General features: G+C 61.6%; 1 protein-coding gene across 3 annotated transcripts; it reads left to right on the plus strand.

The window, feature by feature from the left end:
* Window positions 1-818: 818 nt before the first annotated feature.
* Window positions 819-17,265, plus strand: SLC29A4 (solute carrier family 29 member 4). 3 transcript variants are annotated; one of them, XM_057529241.1, is made up of 12 exons: window positions 819-1,051; window positions 3,819-3,894; window positions 4,042-4,223; window positions 7,765-7,890; window positions 8,346-8,459; window positions 8,942-9,070; window positions 11,078-11,152; window positions 12,586-12,824; window positions 13,592-13,730; window positions 13,849-14,036; window positions 14,796-15,036; window positions 16,117-17,265. In XM_057529241.1, exons 3-12 carry the CDS (start codon window positions 4,052-4,054, stop codon window positions 16,257-16,259), a joined length of 1,566 nt encoding a protein of 521 aa, XP_057385224.1. In that variant the 5' UTR covers window positions 819-1,051; window positions 3,819-3,894; window positions 4,042-4,051; the 3' UTR covers window positions 16,260-17,265. The 3 variants fall into 3 exon arrangements, with proteins under 3 accessions (XP_057385224.1, XP_057385223.1, XP_057385225.1); XM_057529240.1 differs by having other exon boundaries at window positions 4,045-4,223; XM_057529242.1 differs by lacking the exons at window positions 819-1,051; window positions 3,819-3,894; window positions 4,042-4,223; window positions 7,765-7,890 and adding an exon at window positions 8,055-8,068.
* The last annotated feature ends 865 nt before the right edge of the window (window positions 17,266-18,130 follow it).

Here is an 18,130-nt window from a genome sequence, read left to right on the forward strand (position 1 = left end):
TGATCCCACCTGGAGGGCTCAGCCCTGGTTGGGGGGCTTCCCATGGGCAGGCTCATCTACCTCCCACCTGGTTCCTGTTCTCCGCTTGAGGCTGGACCCCTTTCCGGGCAAGGAACACCCCCTCCCCTCATCGTGGACTCCTCCCAGGGCATGTTTTCTGAGCCTAGCACAGGTCTCTTCTCTTAGCGCCAGGTTACGGATGAGCAATCGGAGGCTGGGAGAGGTGCGCGCCGGGACTAACAGCCCTGGGGAGGGTTATAATTCCACCTTCCTGGGAGAAAACTGAGGCTCAGTGATAGCAAGCGACCTCGTCAGGGTCTGATCCCAAGCGGCGAGCAGGGGGACCGCGGGCAGGGGTGGGGACCAGGCGAAGGAGCGGCACAGGGTGCTGCGGCAGCCCCTAGACCTGTTTGGAATCCACACGTTTCTCCTGTCCGCGGAATCCTACTCATCCTTCAAAACTTGGATCAGCTCACCGGGTAACCTGTCCCACCCACCCTTCGAGCACCGCAGGTCTCCCCCGCGAGGGGACAAGGGTTGGTAGGGGTGGACGGGGTGCGGGGAGGGGGGCAGTAGTCCTGGGCACCCAGGCGGGGAGGTGGGCATGGGGGATGGCGGCTAGATCAGCCACAGGTCACCCCAGGGTCGCCGGGGCCACCACGTCCCCCGGGGCGTCTGGGGCCCCGACCTCAGCCTCCGCCCCTCCCCCGCCTCTGCGGGCGCAGCGGGCGGGAGACGGAGGAGGAGGGCGGGGAAGGAGGAGGGGAGAAAGGGGCGGGGCTCCGCGCGGGGGGCGGGCCGGGGCGGAGCGCGGGAGCCCCTCACTGTGCTCGCCGCTGCCGCTGCTGCTGCACCCCCGGACGCGGTCGCCGACCCGGGGGCCGGCAGACCCGGGACCCGCGGAGGACGCCGGCCGCGCTCGGCCCGAGGAGGGGTGCAGGGAGCGGGGCGCAGCGGTGTGGGGCGCGGGCGCCCAGGGGTCCCGGCGCGGGGGCGTTGGGCGCGGGCGGGGCTGGGAGCGTGGAGGACCCCAGGACCCGACCGGGCTGAGGTAAGCGGTCACCGCGGGGGAGGCGGGCGGGGGTGGGGGGGGAACGGCTGGGACGCGGGGACCTGTCGGAGCCTTTGTCTGAGGCGCGCGTGGTCCGGCTCCGCGCCGGCTCCGGCCGCCGAGTCCAGGGATGGGGGCACGTGACCCCGGGGACCCCGAGTTCCCCACCCTCCCACCCCCATCCCGGAATGAGCGGGCTCCCACCCCCACCCTATCCAGCATCTAGACCGGAGCAGCCCCCCACCAGCCCATCTGCGAGCGCAGGACCCAGACCCGGGAAGGGGGAGAGTGGCCGGCGGCTCCAGGCCCTGCTCGGCGCCAGGCGCCTCCTCCTCCCCGGGCACACCCTAAGCGTCCTTCCATCCGAAGTTCCCTCCTGGGACCTCCTCCGCCCCCCCCTCACCCCTTCCCCCTGCCGGTCCCCTCCCAGCTCTTGGGAAAGGTCTGGAAGAGGTGTGGCCTGTGCCCAGCGGTCACCTCCGGGTGGTCCTGGAGTCTGCCCTTCGCCTAGGAGCGCAGGCCTGGTAACCAACTTTGTTGCCGAAGGGGCTGGTCTCGCAGAAAGAGCCTGCGGGTGGGGGAACTGCAGCACCAAGGCCAGGGGCCAGGGCCTGGGGCCGGGCACCCGAGGAGCCAGCCAGCTCCTGTGGCCAGCGCCTGTGGCCAGTGCATTCATGCACCCTCCCCGGGATCCAGGAAGCGGGTGGCCCAAGGGTCTTGAAACCCACTTTTCTGTGGGCAGAACCAACAGGGAGGAGTTGGGCCAGAAAGCTTGGCTGGGGAAAGAGCAGCAGAGCTCATAAGCTGGCCCAGGCACAGGGGGCCAGGGCCATCCAAGGGCGTCCAGCCAGCCAGGGCTTGGGGCTCATGAGGAGCCTGAGGCTCGCGGAGAGCCAACAGGCTGGCTTTCCAGATAGAATTCAGGCTCCCTTGTGCCCTCCGGCTGGAGCGCAGCCCCTGAGAGGGATCATGCTGGCCTTGGGGTTCAGACACCCAGCGTCTTCACAATGCCCTGGGGGCACAGTTAGAACGCTTGTCCACTCAGTTGCCTCTGAAATGGGGGGAGCCAAAGGTGGTCGGCCTGGCGGGGCTCCCAATAGAAGCTGGACCCCTGGACCTGGCTCTCTGTGCCTCAGTTTCTCTTTCTGCAAAGTGGGGGCATGAGCCGGGCCTTCAGGACTGCTGGGGTCAGGAGAAGATCCCTGACCTGTCTGTCCTTAAATTTTCATTAAAGGGGGACCCGGCAGGAGGAGGAGCGGATTGGGGGAAGAGCTGGGGCTCTGGGCCGCGGGTGTGGAGTTGGAGGGGGTGTTCTGGCGGGGCGGCTTGAGACCTGCAGCCCAGGAGAGGGGGGGGGCAGCCTCGGGGCACCCGCTGCCCTGCCACCGTGGAAGGTCGTATCAGGGGTCATGGGGCCGCCGCAGGGGGAGCCAGAGCCCCTCCCGGGAGGCGGACTGGAGGAGCACGTGGGGACAGTGGCTGAGGGGGGCCGTGCGGGTGGCAGCGCGGGTGGCAGCTGCCCGCCTCACCGCGGAGCGGGAGGGAGCAGTTGGGCGGCCTCCTGGCTTGATGCGGAACACGTCCGCCTTCCCGGGGGGCGTGGCCTCTGGGCGGGGCGGAGACCTCAGCGGGGAGGCCCGGCAGGTTTGGGGCGCCGCGTCTCTGTGGGGAACACGGGCCAGGGGGTCGGGGGTGCACATCCTCCAGGGCTGGAGGGAGGAGTGTCCGTTGTTGTAGACCGCCGCTCCGCCGCTGGCCCCATCCCCGGCCCCACCCAGGACGCTGGGTGGTTGGGGACCCAGGGTGTCCAAGCCTCCAGTTCAGGATCCTGCCGAAGGCCACAGTCATTCAAACCCAGGCCAAGCTCTGTCCTGTGTCTTGTTCGGCCCCCCAGCTCCAGATGTGGCAGGACGCCCGGGGCTGGGGGCAACAGGAAGACCACCGAGACCAGAGGGGGTCACGCCTGGCTTCCCAGGCCCCAGAAGGAGAAGCCTGCAACCCTCTTCTCCACTGCTCCTGGGTGCCCACCAGCCGGGTCAGCCCCCAGCTGGCAAGACCGGAATTTACCCAGTCCCTAGGGCCCACCTGGAAGCAGGGATGGTTCCAGGCTCTCAGACCCCCACTAAAACTCTATGGGGAGCGAGGAAGGGGGGAAGCCCAGGGGAGGCACTCCGTAACTGGTTAGCACACCCATCTGGAGGCGGGGGAGCAGGTAAACTGAGGCAGGAAGGACGTTAGATAGGACAAGCAGAGGTGGGGGAGCTGGGCGTGGCCAGCGCCATCCTCAGAGAGACTCGGAGTAGCGCCAGGCACGTGGGATCCCTCGGGAAGCGGTCTGTCTCCCGGCTTCTTCCGTGGGTTCCCCCATACGTGCTGGGGGCGGCCCAGGAAGCAGAAGTGCTACGCTCAGTACCCGGTGCTTCCGTGTCCCATCTTTGTCTCAAATTCTCTACAGCGAATTTGTATCCTTTTGGCAATCAGATAAATTAATAAAGGTTGTCAGAAAAACAAACTGATCAATGTTTCAGGGAAAAAACTAGACCCCCCCCAACACCCCACCCCTTACTGCCTGTGAGATCGGGGTGGTGGGCCGGGGGGACGTTCACGCTCTAACATCGGCTGTCAAATGAGTGAATGTCGGAACCTCCTCCCAGAGGGAAATGGTTCGTGGGACACTCAAGCACGGTGCTGGCACACAAAGTGTTCAGAATATTTCTCCCCCCGTCTCTTTCTCTCCGCTGTGCCCACTGCCGCCGCCCTCACGCAGGCCTCCAGCCTTGCTCTCCGCTGCAGCCAGGGAGCATCTTAAGACACAAGTCACGTGACATCACTCGTCCACTTAGGTTTGTGTGCTCCTGCGCGCTGTTTCAAAGTGGGTGGGATGGATAGAGAGGGTGGTGGTCCCCCGGGGGTGCAGGCTTGGCCGAGTGGCAGTGGGGCGGGGATCCCCTCCTGGCCTCCCCAGCCTGCGTCATCTGCTTTCCCCGCAGCAGGGCTGCCATGGGCTCGGTGGGCAGCCAGCAACTCCAGGAGCCCAGCGTGGCGAGCACGCCGCACAGGAGCGTGGTGATGAGCTTCAGCTTCGACAGCGGCCAGCTGGAGGAGGTGGTGGCAGGGGTGGCCCAGGCCCAGGGCAGTAGGGCCAGGGGCATCCCGATTTCCACGGACTCTGGTGAGTGAGGGTGCGGCCAGGGTACGCCTCTGCCCCAAAGCAGGGACGGCTGTGGGAGCCCTCAGGAGCCTTCCCGGGATGGGGAACCTTGGGGGGGTCACTGAACCCGGGAGGCAGCGTCGGTCAGGATGGATTAGATCTGCTGCAGTAACAAACGAGCCCACCGGCCCAGTGCCTTCACTAATGCCGTGTGCCCAGGGAAGGCTCCATCTTAACGTGGGTTTCCACGACCACTGAGGAGGTGGGAGGGCACACGGCGAATCATGCCCTGACCTGTATGTAAACTTCTGTCTGTGACTGATGCATATTGTGTTGGCTGCATTTTTGGGTCAGAGCAAGCCATGCCTCACTTCAGTGGAGATGGGAAAGTGTCCGAAAAGAAGACTGATGTGAGGTTCAAACACCCCAGTTTTGGGGACTTCCCTGGCGGTCCAGTGGTTAGGACTCTGCACTTTCACTGCCGAGGGTCCAGATTCAATCCCTGGTCAGGGAACTAAAATCCCACAAGCTGCACAGCACAGCCCAAAAAAAAAAAAAAAACCCCAAGAAACAAATACCCGGTTTTCTACCTGGCTGTGTGTCCTAGGGCAAGTGCCTCAACCTCTCGGAGCCTCAGGTTCCCTACATGGAGGAAATAGGCCAGTTGCCTGTGAGATCAGACTTGCAGAGTGGGCAGTGTGCAGGTCTGGAGTCGGGCAGATTTGGATTCAACCCAAGCTCCTATCTCTGTCCACTCAGGGACCTTGAGTAAGTCACTGTTCTCTGGGCCTCAGTTTCTTCATCTGGAAAAGGGGAATGATCCTGGGGCCACCCTAATGTGCTTGCAACTGGATCCACAAAACGTGGCTTAAGATGTTTCCCGGCACTCAGGAGGCCCCCTGTAAGTGATAGCTCGTTTGGGGGCCGGCTACAGGTTATACTAGGACCACTTCAGGCTCTGACATGGAGACTTATTCTCAGCTTCCGTCCCCTCTTTGCAGATGGGGAGTGGAGATTCTGCTGGCTGAGACCCATGCTGGGTTGGGATAATCTCCCTGCACCCGTGTGTATGGACAGAGTCAGCTCGGGGCCCATCCCCAGGCTTCTCCTGGCCAGGTAGTGGATGCCACGTCACTGTGGCCATAGAAGTGGATGGTGGCCATGGTGACCAGGGCAGTGGTGATTTTAGCTGTAATGGCTATGGTGACAGTGGCTGCATCAGTCAAGGTTCTACCAGAGCCAGTAGGAGATAGACAAAGCTAGAAAGAGAGTTAAAGGTGCAATACAGATATAGATGTATAGATATCCATATGGATTTATTACAGGACATTGCCTGACTAAAGAGGAGGCTGGCTAAGCCAGTCTGAAGTCCATCAGGCAGGTGGTCAGGACGGAAGATCACAAGCAGTCTAGAATCCCAGGGGCACGAGCCGTTTGGGGTCCCTGCGTTCTGGGAAGGCCTCAAGGTCTTACCTGATTAGGTCAGGCCCACCCAGGGTAAATTCCCTTTTGATCAAACTTAAAGTAACTAAGGAGGGGCTTTGTGTGATTTTTCTGTGAAAGAAAAATCTTTTCACAGCAGCACCTTGGTCAGTGTTTGAACAACTGAGGACTGTGGTTCAGCCTCCAAGTTGACCTACAAACTGACCATTAAAGTCCACCCCTTACCAGCTTGCCTCCTATACACAGCTCCCTAAACCATACTTAGTCTCCAGATAAAGACACTAACAGTCAACCCCCCACCTACCAGGACATAACTGACCCCCATACGAACAAAAACACACTAACCCTTTCCCCAAAGGATGCGAAGTCCTTGTATGTTGATGTTCACACTTCTCCTTTGATGCCCCGAACTTCAATACTGAGATACAGCGTTAACTGTTACGAACACATCCTACGTTAGATGATACAGAGGTGAGAAAGTGAATAAAATAAAAGCATTTGATTAATACATACACACACATATTCATATCAAAAAGAGGAAGCAGTACTCACAACAATATTAGTCCTCGTGTCTGTGACTAGTCACATGATTGTAGCTGGTATTTATAACTACCTTCTCCCACCACCCATCCCATAGTCCATTTGCCCACCACAAGCATCTTAACTGGTCATGGTTCTTTGCCCGGTGGGTGACCCAAGCTTCGTTCTTTTTTTTTTTTTTTTCTTGGCCGCGCCATGTGGCTTATGGGATTTTAGTTCCCCGACCAGGGATCAAACCTGGGGCCCCAGCAGTGAGAGTGCCAACTCCTAACCACCGGACCGCCAGGGAATTCCCCCAACCTTCATTCTTGAAGGCTCTGGATCACTAGCAGTCCTGCTGGGCTTGGGTTGGTATCGTTTTCCATTGACTGTATCACAGGGATTGGATGTCCTGAGAGAGGCCATAAGGAATCTCCCGTCTTGCAGACCTACTCTCTTATTCCCACACATGGGAGCAACCTGATTTCCCCGTGATGGTCAGGATCAGTCCCCGCGGCCAGTGCAGCAACCCTGTTCTCTGCAGGATCAATCACTGTGTCTCGGGGTGGAGCCATTCCTCCCTTTGGAGCGAAGCCCTCTGGACCAGCGGAGCCTCAAGTCATGGGGGTGGGAAGCAGACATTTTGCTGGTGGATCTCTAAGGGTCATAGTGAGTGGTCCCACTCCCACTTCCGCGCGTGGTTCCTGGATATGTGAACGCAAACTATAGGAGAATCAGCCCTGTCTATTGGATGCTGGTTTAGAGCATAGGTAGCCTCCCAGAGGACACTGCCTCAGCCCCACCAGGTCTGGCCACCCAGCTGGTCCCGGAGCTGAGTCTCCAAAAGGCCATTTCACTGTTCTCTCCAGCCAGCTGCTTCAGTGGCCATGGTGGTGAGAGTCACGGTGGCAGCAGCCTCTTGGTAACGGACAGTGGCTGTGGTGATGGCTGCAGTGGCCGCGGTCTTGGTGGCTGTATGTGTAGCAGCCATGACTGTGGTGACTGGGGCAGCTGGGGCCATGAAGGTGGAGAGCGGCCACAGTGACAGTGACCATGGTTACAGTGGCTGTAAGGTGATGATACCAGCTGTGATGCAGCGGCTTTGGCCACCATGGCTATGGGGGTGGATGGTGGCCAGGGTGACGGCAGCCGTGATGCTGGTGGGTACAGTGGCAGTGGCCACAGTGATGGTGGACCGTGGGTATGGTGATGGTGGTCACGATGGTGGGTACGATGGTGACAGTGGCCATGGTGTTTGGTGACTTTTGATAATGGCCATGATGGTGGTGGCGTGGGCAGCTGTGGCCATAGTGATGGAGAGTAGCCACGGTCATGATGGCTTTGGTGGCTTGGATATGGTGAGAGTGGCCATGGTGATGGTGGCTAAGGTGGCAGTGCTTCCGGTGGCAGTGACAGATGAATGGTGGGATGCCGTGTCTGTGGTTCGGGTGGCAGCCGGCGTGGCTGTGGCTACGGGTGGTCATGACGGAGGGTGCCGTGGTGGGCTGTGGCCACGGTGGCGGGCTGCAGCCCTGATGTGGTGGTCGTGGCTGTGAATGGGCTTGTCCACGTCTCACCTGGTGTCTGGGTTTACTGGCAGAGGAGCCGGTGCCTGATGACCGCTACCACGCCATCTACTTTGCAATGCTCCTGGCTGGCGTGGGCTTCCTGCTGCCGTACAACAGCTTCATCACCGACGTAGACTACCTGCACCACAAGTACCCAGGTGGGTCCCCCGCCGCCACGTCCTGCCATCGCGTGCCACCCCACACACTTGGCTCAGGCCTGCCACCCTCCTGCACCACAAGTACCCAGGTGGGTCCCCCGCAGCCGCGTCCTGCCATCGCGTGCCGCCCCGCACACTTGGCTCAGGCCTGCCACCCTCCTGCACCACAAGTACCCAGGTGGGTCCCCCGCAGCCACATCCTGCCATCGCGTGCTGCCCTGCACACTTGGCTCTGGCCTGCCACGTTCCAGAAACCCCTGGGGCAGGACCCCACTCGGGGAGCCCATTTTTTGCAAACCCTAGCTCGGCTGTGAATTGCTGTGTGACCCCGAGGGCAGCCACTCACCCTCTCTGGGCTGTCAGCCCCTTTGGGGCAGAGGGAGGAAGCAGTGCCCGGTGGGGGCAGGTGCAGAGGGTGGGGCTCCCCTGAACCCCTGTTACCCTCCCCCCCCCAGGGACCTCGATTGTGTTTGACATGAGCCTCACCTACATCCTGGTGGCACTGGTGGCTGTGCTCCTGAACAACGCGCTGGTGGAGAGACTGAGCCTGCACACGAGGATCACCGCGGGTACGCTGCCCGCTGCCCACCCGGCTCCCAGCCCTCACACCTGTCCGTCACATGCCCCTCCATTCCCTGCGTGCGCCGCACTCTCCTTGTCTGTAAGATGGGCGCACCTCCTAGGAATGTCATGGGGTTCAACTATGAAAACAGTGTCAGGCCCATGTGCGTGTAACACATGCTGGCATGATGCCTGCGCCTGGCGAGGCTGCTGTGCGCCCCACATGTGTCCCGGGGCCCTTGCTCTTCCCTGCTCTTCCTCTCCCCTTTGTCTCCATGGTAACATTCAGCTTCAAAACCCAGCTCAAGAGGCACCTCCTCCAGGAAGCCTTCTGGGTGCCCCTCCTAGAACTCTAAGATGTCCCCGCCCTCCCAGTATTAAGGGGAAAAAGGCAGAGAGAGGGCACCTCAGACCTGGCTCTATGTTGGGGGGGTGGGGGGCTCCCCCAGCCCACCACCGATTGCCGCCTCTCTGACCTCTCTCCACACAGGCTACCTCTTAGCCTTGGGCCCCCTCCTCTTCATCAGCATCTGCGACGTGTGGCTGCAGCTCTTCTCTCGTGACCAGGCTTATGCCATCAACCTGGCTGCGGTGGGCACTGTGGCCTTCGGCTGCACAGGTAGGGCCAGGGCCCGGGGTGGGCTGAGCCCCTGGGTGCCCACTGCGGGCCGTCCCACCGGCCCTGTTCGTGTGCTGGGGGCATGTTAATGCAGGGTGAGCCAGACTCAGTGCCAGTACGTGTCCATGTGCACATGGCGTGTCTACTTTCACACGTGCACACACACTGCACACCCAAAGGGCTGCGTGCGCTGGTCACACACAGTGTCAGAGCACACACTCCACACACATGCCCACATGCCCACATGCCATGTGGACATCGAGGCAGTTCCCTGGTTTTCTCAGGTATAAACTGGACTTCACAACCTCTCCTGCCCATGTCACTGTGTCACTGTGTTTCTCCTGGGCGGTAGCTTTCAAAATTTTTTTTTTTAACTTTTTATTTTGAAACTATTTCAAACCTATGGAAAGTTAAGAATAATATAATGAGTTCCCATATACCTTTCACCTAGATTCACCAATTGTTAACATTTTGCCACATACGCTTTCTTTCCTTCGCTGGCTTCTCTGTTCCCCTTCCCTGCCGCCACCTTCTTTTTTTTTTTTTTAAAAAGAATCTTTTTTAAAAAATATGTATTTATTTATTTGGCTGTGCTGGGTCTTAGTTGTGGCATGCAGGATCTTCGTTGCTGAGTGCAGGATCTTTAGTTGCGGCATGTGGGATCTAGTTCCCTGAACAGGGATTGAAGCCGGGCCCCCTGCACTGGGAGCGTGGAGTCTTAACCACTGGACCACCAGGGATGTCCCCCTCCTCCACCTTCTAAAGTATATGTATATATATAAAATTTCCCCTAAATATATATAAATAGAAAATGTATGTTTTGTCCTTAAACCGTTTGGGAATTACTTGCAGACATCATCATGCTTCTTTGCCTAAATGGTAACAGTTCAGGGTGTTTAACAGCTAAACCTAAGGCATCTCTTCTAGAACCACATTTACAATTGCCAAAATCGGGACATTTAACATTGATACAATACTATTATCAGATCTACAATCCATAATCATTTCACTGTTTGTCGTGGTAATGTCCTGTACAGCGTTTGGTTTTTCTGACCCAGGACCCAGCCCAGGATCACACGTTGCATCACTAGTCACGTCTTTAGTCTCCTTTAATCCGAATGGTCCTCAGCCTTTCTCTGTCTTTTGTGGCAATGATGTTTGCAAAGGTCCAGGCCAATTGTTCTGTTGATCGTGACTTCCAGAAAGAGATACATTTCACATTATGACCCAGCACACATGTGTGCATGTGTATGTGTGTGTGTTTGTAAATGAAATCAAGGCTTCGTGAAATAATATTCTCAATCCAGGCTTTGTACTCAGGTCTGCTCTGTTCTATTCCGTTTAAAAAAAAAAAATGCTGGTAACCACCGGGAGATCCTAGTTTGTCAGCCCTGCTCAGGGTTTACTTCTAGGCGTGGAGTCGCTAGACCGTAGGGCTTGAGCCAGTACGTTTTCATTTTCCCCAGATACTGCTGCACTTCTGTCTTGTTGGTCAGGATGAGACATTATGCTGTGGTAACAAACGAGCCCAGAGATCTCAGTGGCTTCTCAGAACCAGCCTTATTTCTGGCTCTTGCTGCACGTCCAGCGTGTCGGTGGGGTTATTTCCACACTCACTCGGACTGACGGTGGTTCCCCGTCTGTAACACGTGGCCTCTTCTGCGGCCGCCCCTGGGGAAAGACAGACCGGAAGACCATGTGGGCTTTTCCTCCCTGGTCCAGGAGTGACGCGTGTCATTTCTGCTTGGGTGTCAATGACCAGAGGAGGTCGGGGAGCCTGGCCAGCCCCGGGGCGGGGACGTGGAAGGCAGGACTGTGCTATGCAGGGGGCGGTGCTGTTTCCACCACGCCCCGCGAGGGGACTGGACAAGGTCCCTCTGCCCCCAGTGGTGTTAATGTCTTTTCCCAGCAACCCTTGCCAACAGTGTTCTCAAACTTCTGAATTCTGCTCCAAGCAAACAGGTGATAAGTGGTGTCTCACGGTCACTTCTCTCTCTCTCTCTCAAGTGCAGCAATCCAGCTTCTACGGGTACACGGGGATGCTGCCCAAGAGGTACACGCAGGGGGTGATGACGGGGGAGAGTGAGTATCTGCAGACCCCCGGAGCGGGGCGCCGGGCTGCCTGGGCTCTGGGACCCTCTTCCTGGGACCGAGGCGGGGCTCAGGAGCCCTGGGTATGCGGGGCTGGGGATCGCCTGGCTGGTGGGGGGCCGGACTCCCAGACAGGAGGGATGGGGCTGTGATAGGCGTGGTCTCTTCGGGTGCAGAGCCCTTTGTGACGTGAGGAGGACATGCCACACTCTGAGCATGGGTCTCGAGTGTCTCGCAGCGTGTGTGCAAGGCGCGCGTTTCGTGTGTGCACGTGTGTGCAGGGGCAGCTCATCTACACCCGTGATCACGCCAAGTGCCGGCCCTCAGCATCAAGCTCTCCTGAGAGCCCCACCCCACTTGGCAACTCAGACTCCCTTTCCCAAGCCCAACACGTCATCCCACCGGCCCCTGCTCAGTGAAGGGCACCCCCTTGCTCAAACCTGAGACCTACCCGACACCCAGTGCTCCAAGACCCTGCAGGTCGTGTGGACCTGCCCTCCGGGGTGCTCCCTGCGCCCCAGCCCCGGTCCGAGCAGCCGACTCCCCCTCTTGTCTTGCTGCCCTCCAGCACAGGGGCCGCCCCACCCTCAGCCCAGCCGCAAGCACTTCGGAGCACCTCGTCCAGATGTCCTCAGTCTTCCTTCCGGGCCTGGATGGGCCAGGCTCAGCCGTGCCGTGGGGCAGGACTCATGTGGCCTCTGGGCCCCATTTCTCCCCTTTGGGGTACTCTGTACCCTCTACACACGGTGAGGCCGACCAGGCTCCAAGCCTCGCATCTGTGGAGTTTGGTTCCAGGAAGGTACCCCGCTTGCCGTGACCCCCACCACCTTCCCCTGTGACCTTAGGACCCCACCCACCTGGTTCCAAGCCCACCACTTCCTTTCAGCTCCGCAAACACAAACACGTAGAGCTCATGCCCGCCCCCTGCCAATGGATGCTCGCCCCCTCGTCTCTGCCTGTCCCCCCAAATCCTGCACAATCGTTGGTGTTTTTCTGCGATCTGTTTGGGGCCTCTCCCCAACGAGCCCCAGAAGGAAGGGCCCGCGTGCGTCGTCCCCACTGGGTCCTCAGGGCGGACGGTGCCGGGCACACAGCAGGCATGCGATCAGTGCATCTGGGGGCGGTGTGTGTGTGTGTGTGTGTGTGTGTGTGTGTGTGTGTGTGTGTGTGTGTGTGTGTGTGTGTGTGTGTGTGTGTGTGTGTGTGTGTGTGTGTGTGTGTGTGTGTGTGTGTGTGTGTGTGTGTGTGTGTGTGTGTGTGTGCCGGCGCAGGGGCCAGAGAGGGGCGGTCTGCGCGGGCGCATCCTGTGGGCAGCCACGCCGTGTCCGTGTCCCAGGGCTGCTGGGGGGCCAGGCGGGGCGGGGCGGGGCGGGGGCGGGGCCGAGTGGGCGGGGTCGCCCGCGTCACGGCCCCTCCCTCCGCAGGCACGGCGGGCGTGATGGTCTCCCTGAGCCGCATCCTCACGAAGCTGCTGCTGCCCGACGAGCGGGCCGGCACGCTCATCTTCTTCCTGGTCTCCGCGGGCCTGGAGCTGCTCTGCTTCCTGCTGCACCTGCTGGTGCGGGGCAGCCGCTTCGTGCTCTACCACACGGCGCGGCCCCGCCCCGGCCGCAGGGCCGGCTACCGCGTGCACCACGACGTGGCCGCCGAGGACGTGCACTTTGTAAGTCGCGAGGTCGGCGGAGGGAGCCGGGAGGCCCGGCACGGCCGCCGCCCCGTCCCAGCCAAGCTCCTCCAGCCGCGCCCCGCTGTCGCTGTCGTCTCAGGCTCCAGCTCCTCCTGTGGCCCGAGGCTCCTACCCACGGGCCCTCCTTCGTTCTGTGGACCAAGGTTTCATCCCTTGGTGGCACCACACACCTGAGGCCTGAGGCCCCCTGGCTGTGACAGCCCACACCTGAGGCCTTAACCGCCCCACCCCCGCTGTGATGGCCCACACCTGTGGCCTCCCCGCAGGCCCGCCCGGAGCCATCCTGGGGAGCTGGGGCGCCCTCTGGTGGCGGCAGGACCACATAGCGCAGGTGTGGAGGCTGAGACGCCGGGGAGCCGGGCCACGAGGAGGGCAGGGCAGGGGGAGCCAGAATGTTCTCGAAGACGTTCCAGCGAGTCACCCTCGCTGGGCCCTCGGCTGGGGACACTGCGCGGAGCCAGAGACCGGGCAAAGGGAGGCCGGCTGTGACAAGGCCCACGTCAGAAACCGGGGCCCCCTTAATGCTCACGGAGGGTCCGCGAGTGGCTCTGGGCTGAGACCTGAGCCGTGCGGAGGGGCGTGAGGACCCACACGAAAGGCGTGGGGTGGGGCAAAGGGGAGCGCACGCGCAGAGGCTCCGCGGCGTGGGAGGAGCTTGGCGTGTTCGCGGGACAGCGAGGAAGCGGCCGGCAGGAGCCTGCGGGGGCCCTCACCCAAACGCGTCCCACCCGGTCCCCCTCCAGGAGCACCAGGGCCCAGGCCTGGCCAACGGCGGGTCCCCGAAGGACAGCCCAGCCCACGAGGTGGCCGGCGGCGGCGGAGCCTACACGCGCTTTGATGTGCCTCGGCCGAGAATCAGGCGCAGCTGGCCCTCCTTCCGAGGTGGGGCGGGCTGGGCCCCGGCGTCCCGTGTCTCGGCTGCGCGCGGAGGGCAGGGGGTGTTCCGGCGGGCTGGGGCCCCTTACGGGTGCCGCCCCCTGACCCCGCCGGCCGCCCACAGCCCTGCTGCTGCACCGCTACGTGGTGGCCCGCGTCATCTGGGCGGACATGCTCTCCATCGCCGTGACCTACTTCATCACGCTGTGCCTGTTTCCGGGTCTCGAGTCCGAGATCCGCCACTGCATCCTGGGCGAGTGGCTGCCCATTCTCATCATGGCCGTGTTCAACCTCTCTGACTTCGTGGGCAAGGTGGGCGCCCCGCCAACCCTCCCGGCCCTGGGGGAGGACGCCGTGGGTGGGGGCAGCCGACGCCAGGGTCACTGCGGGAGCTGCGGGGAGGGTCCCCGGGGAGGCGCAGGCCCCAAGCTGAGGATGCACGTGGCTCCTGGTGGGGAGGGCGGGAGCCGGGCCATGGTCCAGACCGCAGCTGGGAGGAGTGGGGGGAGGCGGCGCTTGCCCCACACTCACTAGTTGAGCACAGGTGTGGGCACACGAAGGAGGGCACCCAGAAATGGCCGGCCTGTCGTTGGTCTTCTGTAGAAGAACGCAAGGCTCAGAGAGGGAAAGCCATCTGCTTGGGGTCACACAGCTGGGAGGTCTGAGAAACTCGAGTCTGTGCTTCCCAAGGGAGCAAAGCTTAGTTAATGGGTTCAGTTGCTGCCACTTCATACGTGTTGATGCAGGTGGGCCTGATCCTCTGGGCCTCTGTATCCTCGTTTCTCAAATAACGTCAAGAGCCCCACCCAGCGAGGGTGCCGTGCAGGCTGAACAGGGGCACGTGTGTCGTATTTCGCTGGGTGCTGGGCAAACAGCAAGGACTATGTGTTGCCATATGAGGGGTTTGGTGGGGTTTCGTGGACAAAGGTGGGAAAGGACGGGGACACAGCCTGAGCCGGGAGTGTCCAGGGATAGGGGTGTGTCTGGAGGCTGCCGGGAAGACGCGAGGGGAGTGGGCTTGGGGAGAGGGCTCGGGGAGTGGCAGGGGCCCACACGTCTGTCTCCCCACAGATCCTGGCGGCGCTGCCCGTGGAATGGCGGGGCACGCACCTGCTGGCCTGCTCCTGCCTCCGTGTGGTCTTCATCCCCCTCTTCATCCTGTGCGTCTACCCCAGCAGCACGCCCGCCCTCCGCCACCCGGCCTGGCCCTGCGTCCTCTCCCTACTCATGGGCATCAGCAACGGCTACTTCGGCAGCGTGCCCATGATCCTGGCGGCGGGCAAAGTGAGCCCCAAGCAGCGGGAGCTAGCAGGTAAGGCCCTGCTCGGCCCGCGCCCGGCTTGTCTGCAGGACTGTCCGCTGCCAGGCAGGGAAACCCAGGCCCGTAGAAGTCAAGATCACACAGCGAGAAGCTACCTTTGGGTCCCAGGGTCAAGTCAGCCTCGGAGCTCGTAGCTTGGGGACGTTCGCCAACCACTTATCCCCTCATTCATCTCACAGCTACTTGGCGAGCCCCTACTGTGCGCCTGGTACTGTTCTACGTTCTGGGGACACAGTGGTGACAAAACAGTGATCTCTATGTTTGTGGGGTTGACAGTCCAGAGGTGACAAAGAGACAACAAAAAGATGTAATGTGTTGGATGGTGATGAGCGTGGTTGAGGAATGTAAAACAGAGTAATGGGACGAGGGAGTCGCGGTAGGGGGTTCACAATGGAAGCAGAGCAGTCTGGGAAGGCTTCACTGAGGAGGTGACTTGAGTAGAGACCTGGCGGAAGTAGTGAGGGGCCACGTGACAATGCAAGGGAAGAGTGTTCGGAGTGGCAGGGATAGCATGTGCAAAGGCCCTGGGGCAGGGGGCAGCAGTGGAGTAGTAAACAGGTGGGAGGGACCTGGAAGAAAGTGCTGGATTCTGGATCCGTTTTGACTGCAGGGCCCACGGGGCCAGCTGATGGACTGGGAGACGGAGTGTGAGAAAAGGATGGGGGGTGTGGCGAGGGGGGAGATCAAGAAGGACTCCCAAGGGGGGCCTGCTGCTCACGGCAAGAAGGTTGGATTGCCGTCAAGTGAGATGGGGAGGGGGCCGTGTGGGAAGGGGCACTGGAGGGGGGTTCTGGACACAGTAGGTTCAGGAAGCCCAGTAGACATCCTAAGTGGTCCATGACGAGGAAGCAGTTGGAGGTAGGAGGCTGGAGAGAAAGAGAAGCAGGTGAGGCCTGGAGCGCCCGGCACTTTTAGTCGGTGGAACAGTCCTGGGGCGGCCACCTCCCAGGCGGGAGCTGGCCGTGGTCACTGCTTCACACCTGAGAAGCTAGGGCTTCGGCTCCAGCCCTCGCTGTGGCCCCCCTCCCCCCAGGGCCCCTCCCGCCAGCTGAGGTCCGGTCCTGTCCGCAGGGAACACCATGACCGTGTCCTACATGACGGGGCTGACGCTGGGCTCGGCCGTGGCCTACTGCACCTACAGCCTCACACGGGATGCCCACGGCAGCTGCCCCGACCGCTCCGCCGCCAACGCCTCCTTCCCCACTGGCCTCTGAGCCAGGCCTGGGCCCCCAGCCCTGCCCAGGGAGGGCTGCCGGGGCCCTTCCCCACCCCTGCCTGCAGTGCCTGCGGGGCCCCGGCCTCCTCCCCGTGCCAATACCGCCACCCTCTCTGGGCCCACTTGCCCTCACTCCAGCCCCAAGGTTCTGCCAAGTTCTCGGAGGCCTGGACGTGTGGCTGCCACAGGGTCCCGCCAGCACTGTGCTCCGCGTTGCGTCTCACGCCGCCCTTTGCCACCTGCGTGTGTCTGGTGGCCCCAGCGCCAGCCAGGACAGTGACAGACCACCAGTTGGTGTCCCCTTCTGGTGACCCTCACCTGGCTCTGCTTTGAGGGCCCCATGGCCCCAACCACACCGTCCTCAGCACCTCCTTCACTGGGGACCCCTCGCCCCCAGGCCTCCCCTGTCCCCGTTCTTAAACGCTGGGTCTCCCCAGCAAAACGCGTTTGCCGTGAAGGAGCTGTAGCTCTACGTCTGAATGGTTTCAGACCACGGTCTGCGCTGGCCTTTCTGCAGCCCCAGCTTTGGTGCTGGCCTGGGTGCACCCACCCCACGCCAGCACCCCCCGTGCACCCTGGTACCCACCTGATGCCACAGGCCTGGGGGTCTGTGCCTGCCTGGGGACCCCGGATGACTTCTCCGGATTCTCCACCTGTGATACAGGAGGGGGACAGTTTGGGGGCCACAGAGCAGGGCCCACACCCTGGCTAAAGTCAACCTGTGACCTAGGCCTTGAGTCCTGTCCGGGGAGGCCCAAGAAGGAACAGACATACCGGAGTCCCTGGCAAGTAGGAAGGGGTGGGGTCCCCCCAGAGGTCCAGGCTAGCTCGGTGCCCCGAGCTGGGGGCGTTCCCAGAGCATCCTGCCAAAGACGGGCTTCTCCACGGGGAGGACAGGTACCCACGGCACCGCTGTGACCACCCTGCCCCTCTGCGTCCGGTGTCCACCCGTCTGTCCACTAACTGTACCGCACTGGCCATTAAAGATGAAGGCAGAGCGACTGCCCCACCGCCGCCTCCAAGTTGCATCTGTGCCGCCATCTCAGCCCCTGGGGTGGGAGGACGGGTCCTGGCGGGACACGGCCCACGACTGGGAACCCAGTCTTCCCTCCAGGCACCTGGTAGGCCCAGGACAGATTTGTGTGGAGGGGCGGACGGTCGGGGTGGGGAGAGGAAGCATTTGGGGTTTGAAGGGCACCTTGGTGCCCCTTTGGCCCTCAGAACAGTCAGAGACAGTGGCTGCATCGCGCCCACTTGAAGGGGGAGAAAAGGAGGGGAGACAGCTTGCCCCCTGCCCTGAGGGATCAGAGCCAGGACCGGAGGCTGAGCGTTCTGGGGTCCCGGCCCGGCTCTGTTGCTGATGTGTGTGGTTTGGACAAATTCCTCCACTATCCTGTGTTTCAGTTTCCCCAAGACAGGGGTTGCTCCGCTCTTCGACGTGGGTTCCTTGGAGGAGGGTTGGGGAGGAGGGGGCCGGCTGCCTGAGGGTGGCCTGTGCTCCAGGCAGGCCCGCGACCTTGGGGACCCCCCCACCCACCTCCAGACAGGCACCGCCCCCGGCAGCCACTTGGGTCAAGACCACGCGGGGCGCCGCCACAGGGGCTGCTTGGTGGCGCCAACGCGCCACTCCTTCCGAGACTCCGGGTATGGGGGGGCGGGGCACGCACTACCTCGTGACTCAGTTTCTCTGAAGCGGGAGGACCGTACGAACCCTTCCCCGGGCACACTCTGAGCTGACTGCCTTCGTCATGGCCTCACCATTCCCTCCGCACACCGCCCTCAAATAGCAAAGCCGGATGGCCATCCGTGTCCCATCCACGCCCAGTGCGCTGGGTCGCTGGGCAGGTGCCCGTGGGGTCCGGCCCGAGC

Source organism: Balaenoptera acutorostrata, chromosome 15, assembly GCF_949987535.1.
Source record: "Balaenoptera acutorostrata chromosome 15, mBalAcu1.1, whole genome shotgun sequence".
Lineage (NCBI taxonomy): Eukaryota > Metazoa > Chordata > Mammalia > Artiodactyla > Balaenopteridae > Balaenoptera > Balaenoptera acutorostrata.

Excerpts from the sequence above, each read along its gene's own strand:
- SLC29A4 (XM_057529241.1), top strand. The coding sequence starts at position 4,052 with ATGGGCTCGGTGGGCAGCCAGCAACTCCAGGAGCCCAGCGTGGCGAGC. Across the intron at positions 4,224-7,764 it reads CCCGATTTCCACGGACTCTG|AGGAGCCGGTGCCTGATGAC; the intron begins GTGAGTGAGGGT and ends GTTTACTGGCAG. Across the intron at positions 8,460-8,941 it reads GCACACGAGGATCACCGCGG|GCTACCTCTTAGCCTTGGGC; the intron begins GTACGCTGCCCG and ends CTCTCCACACAG.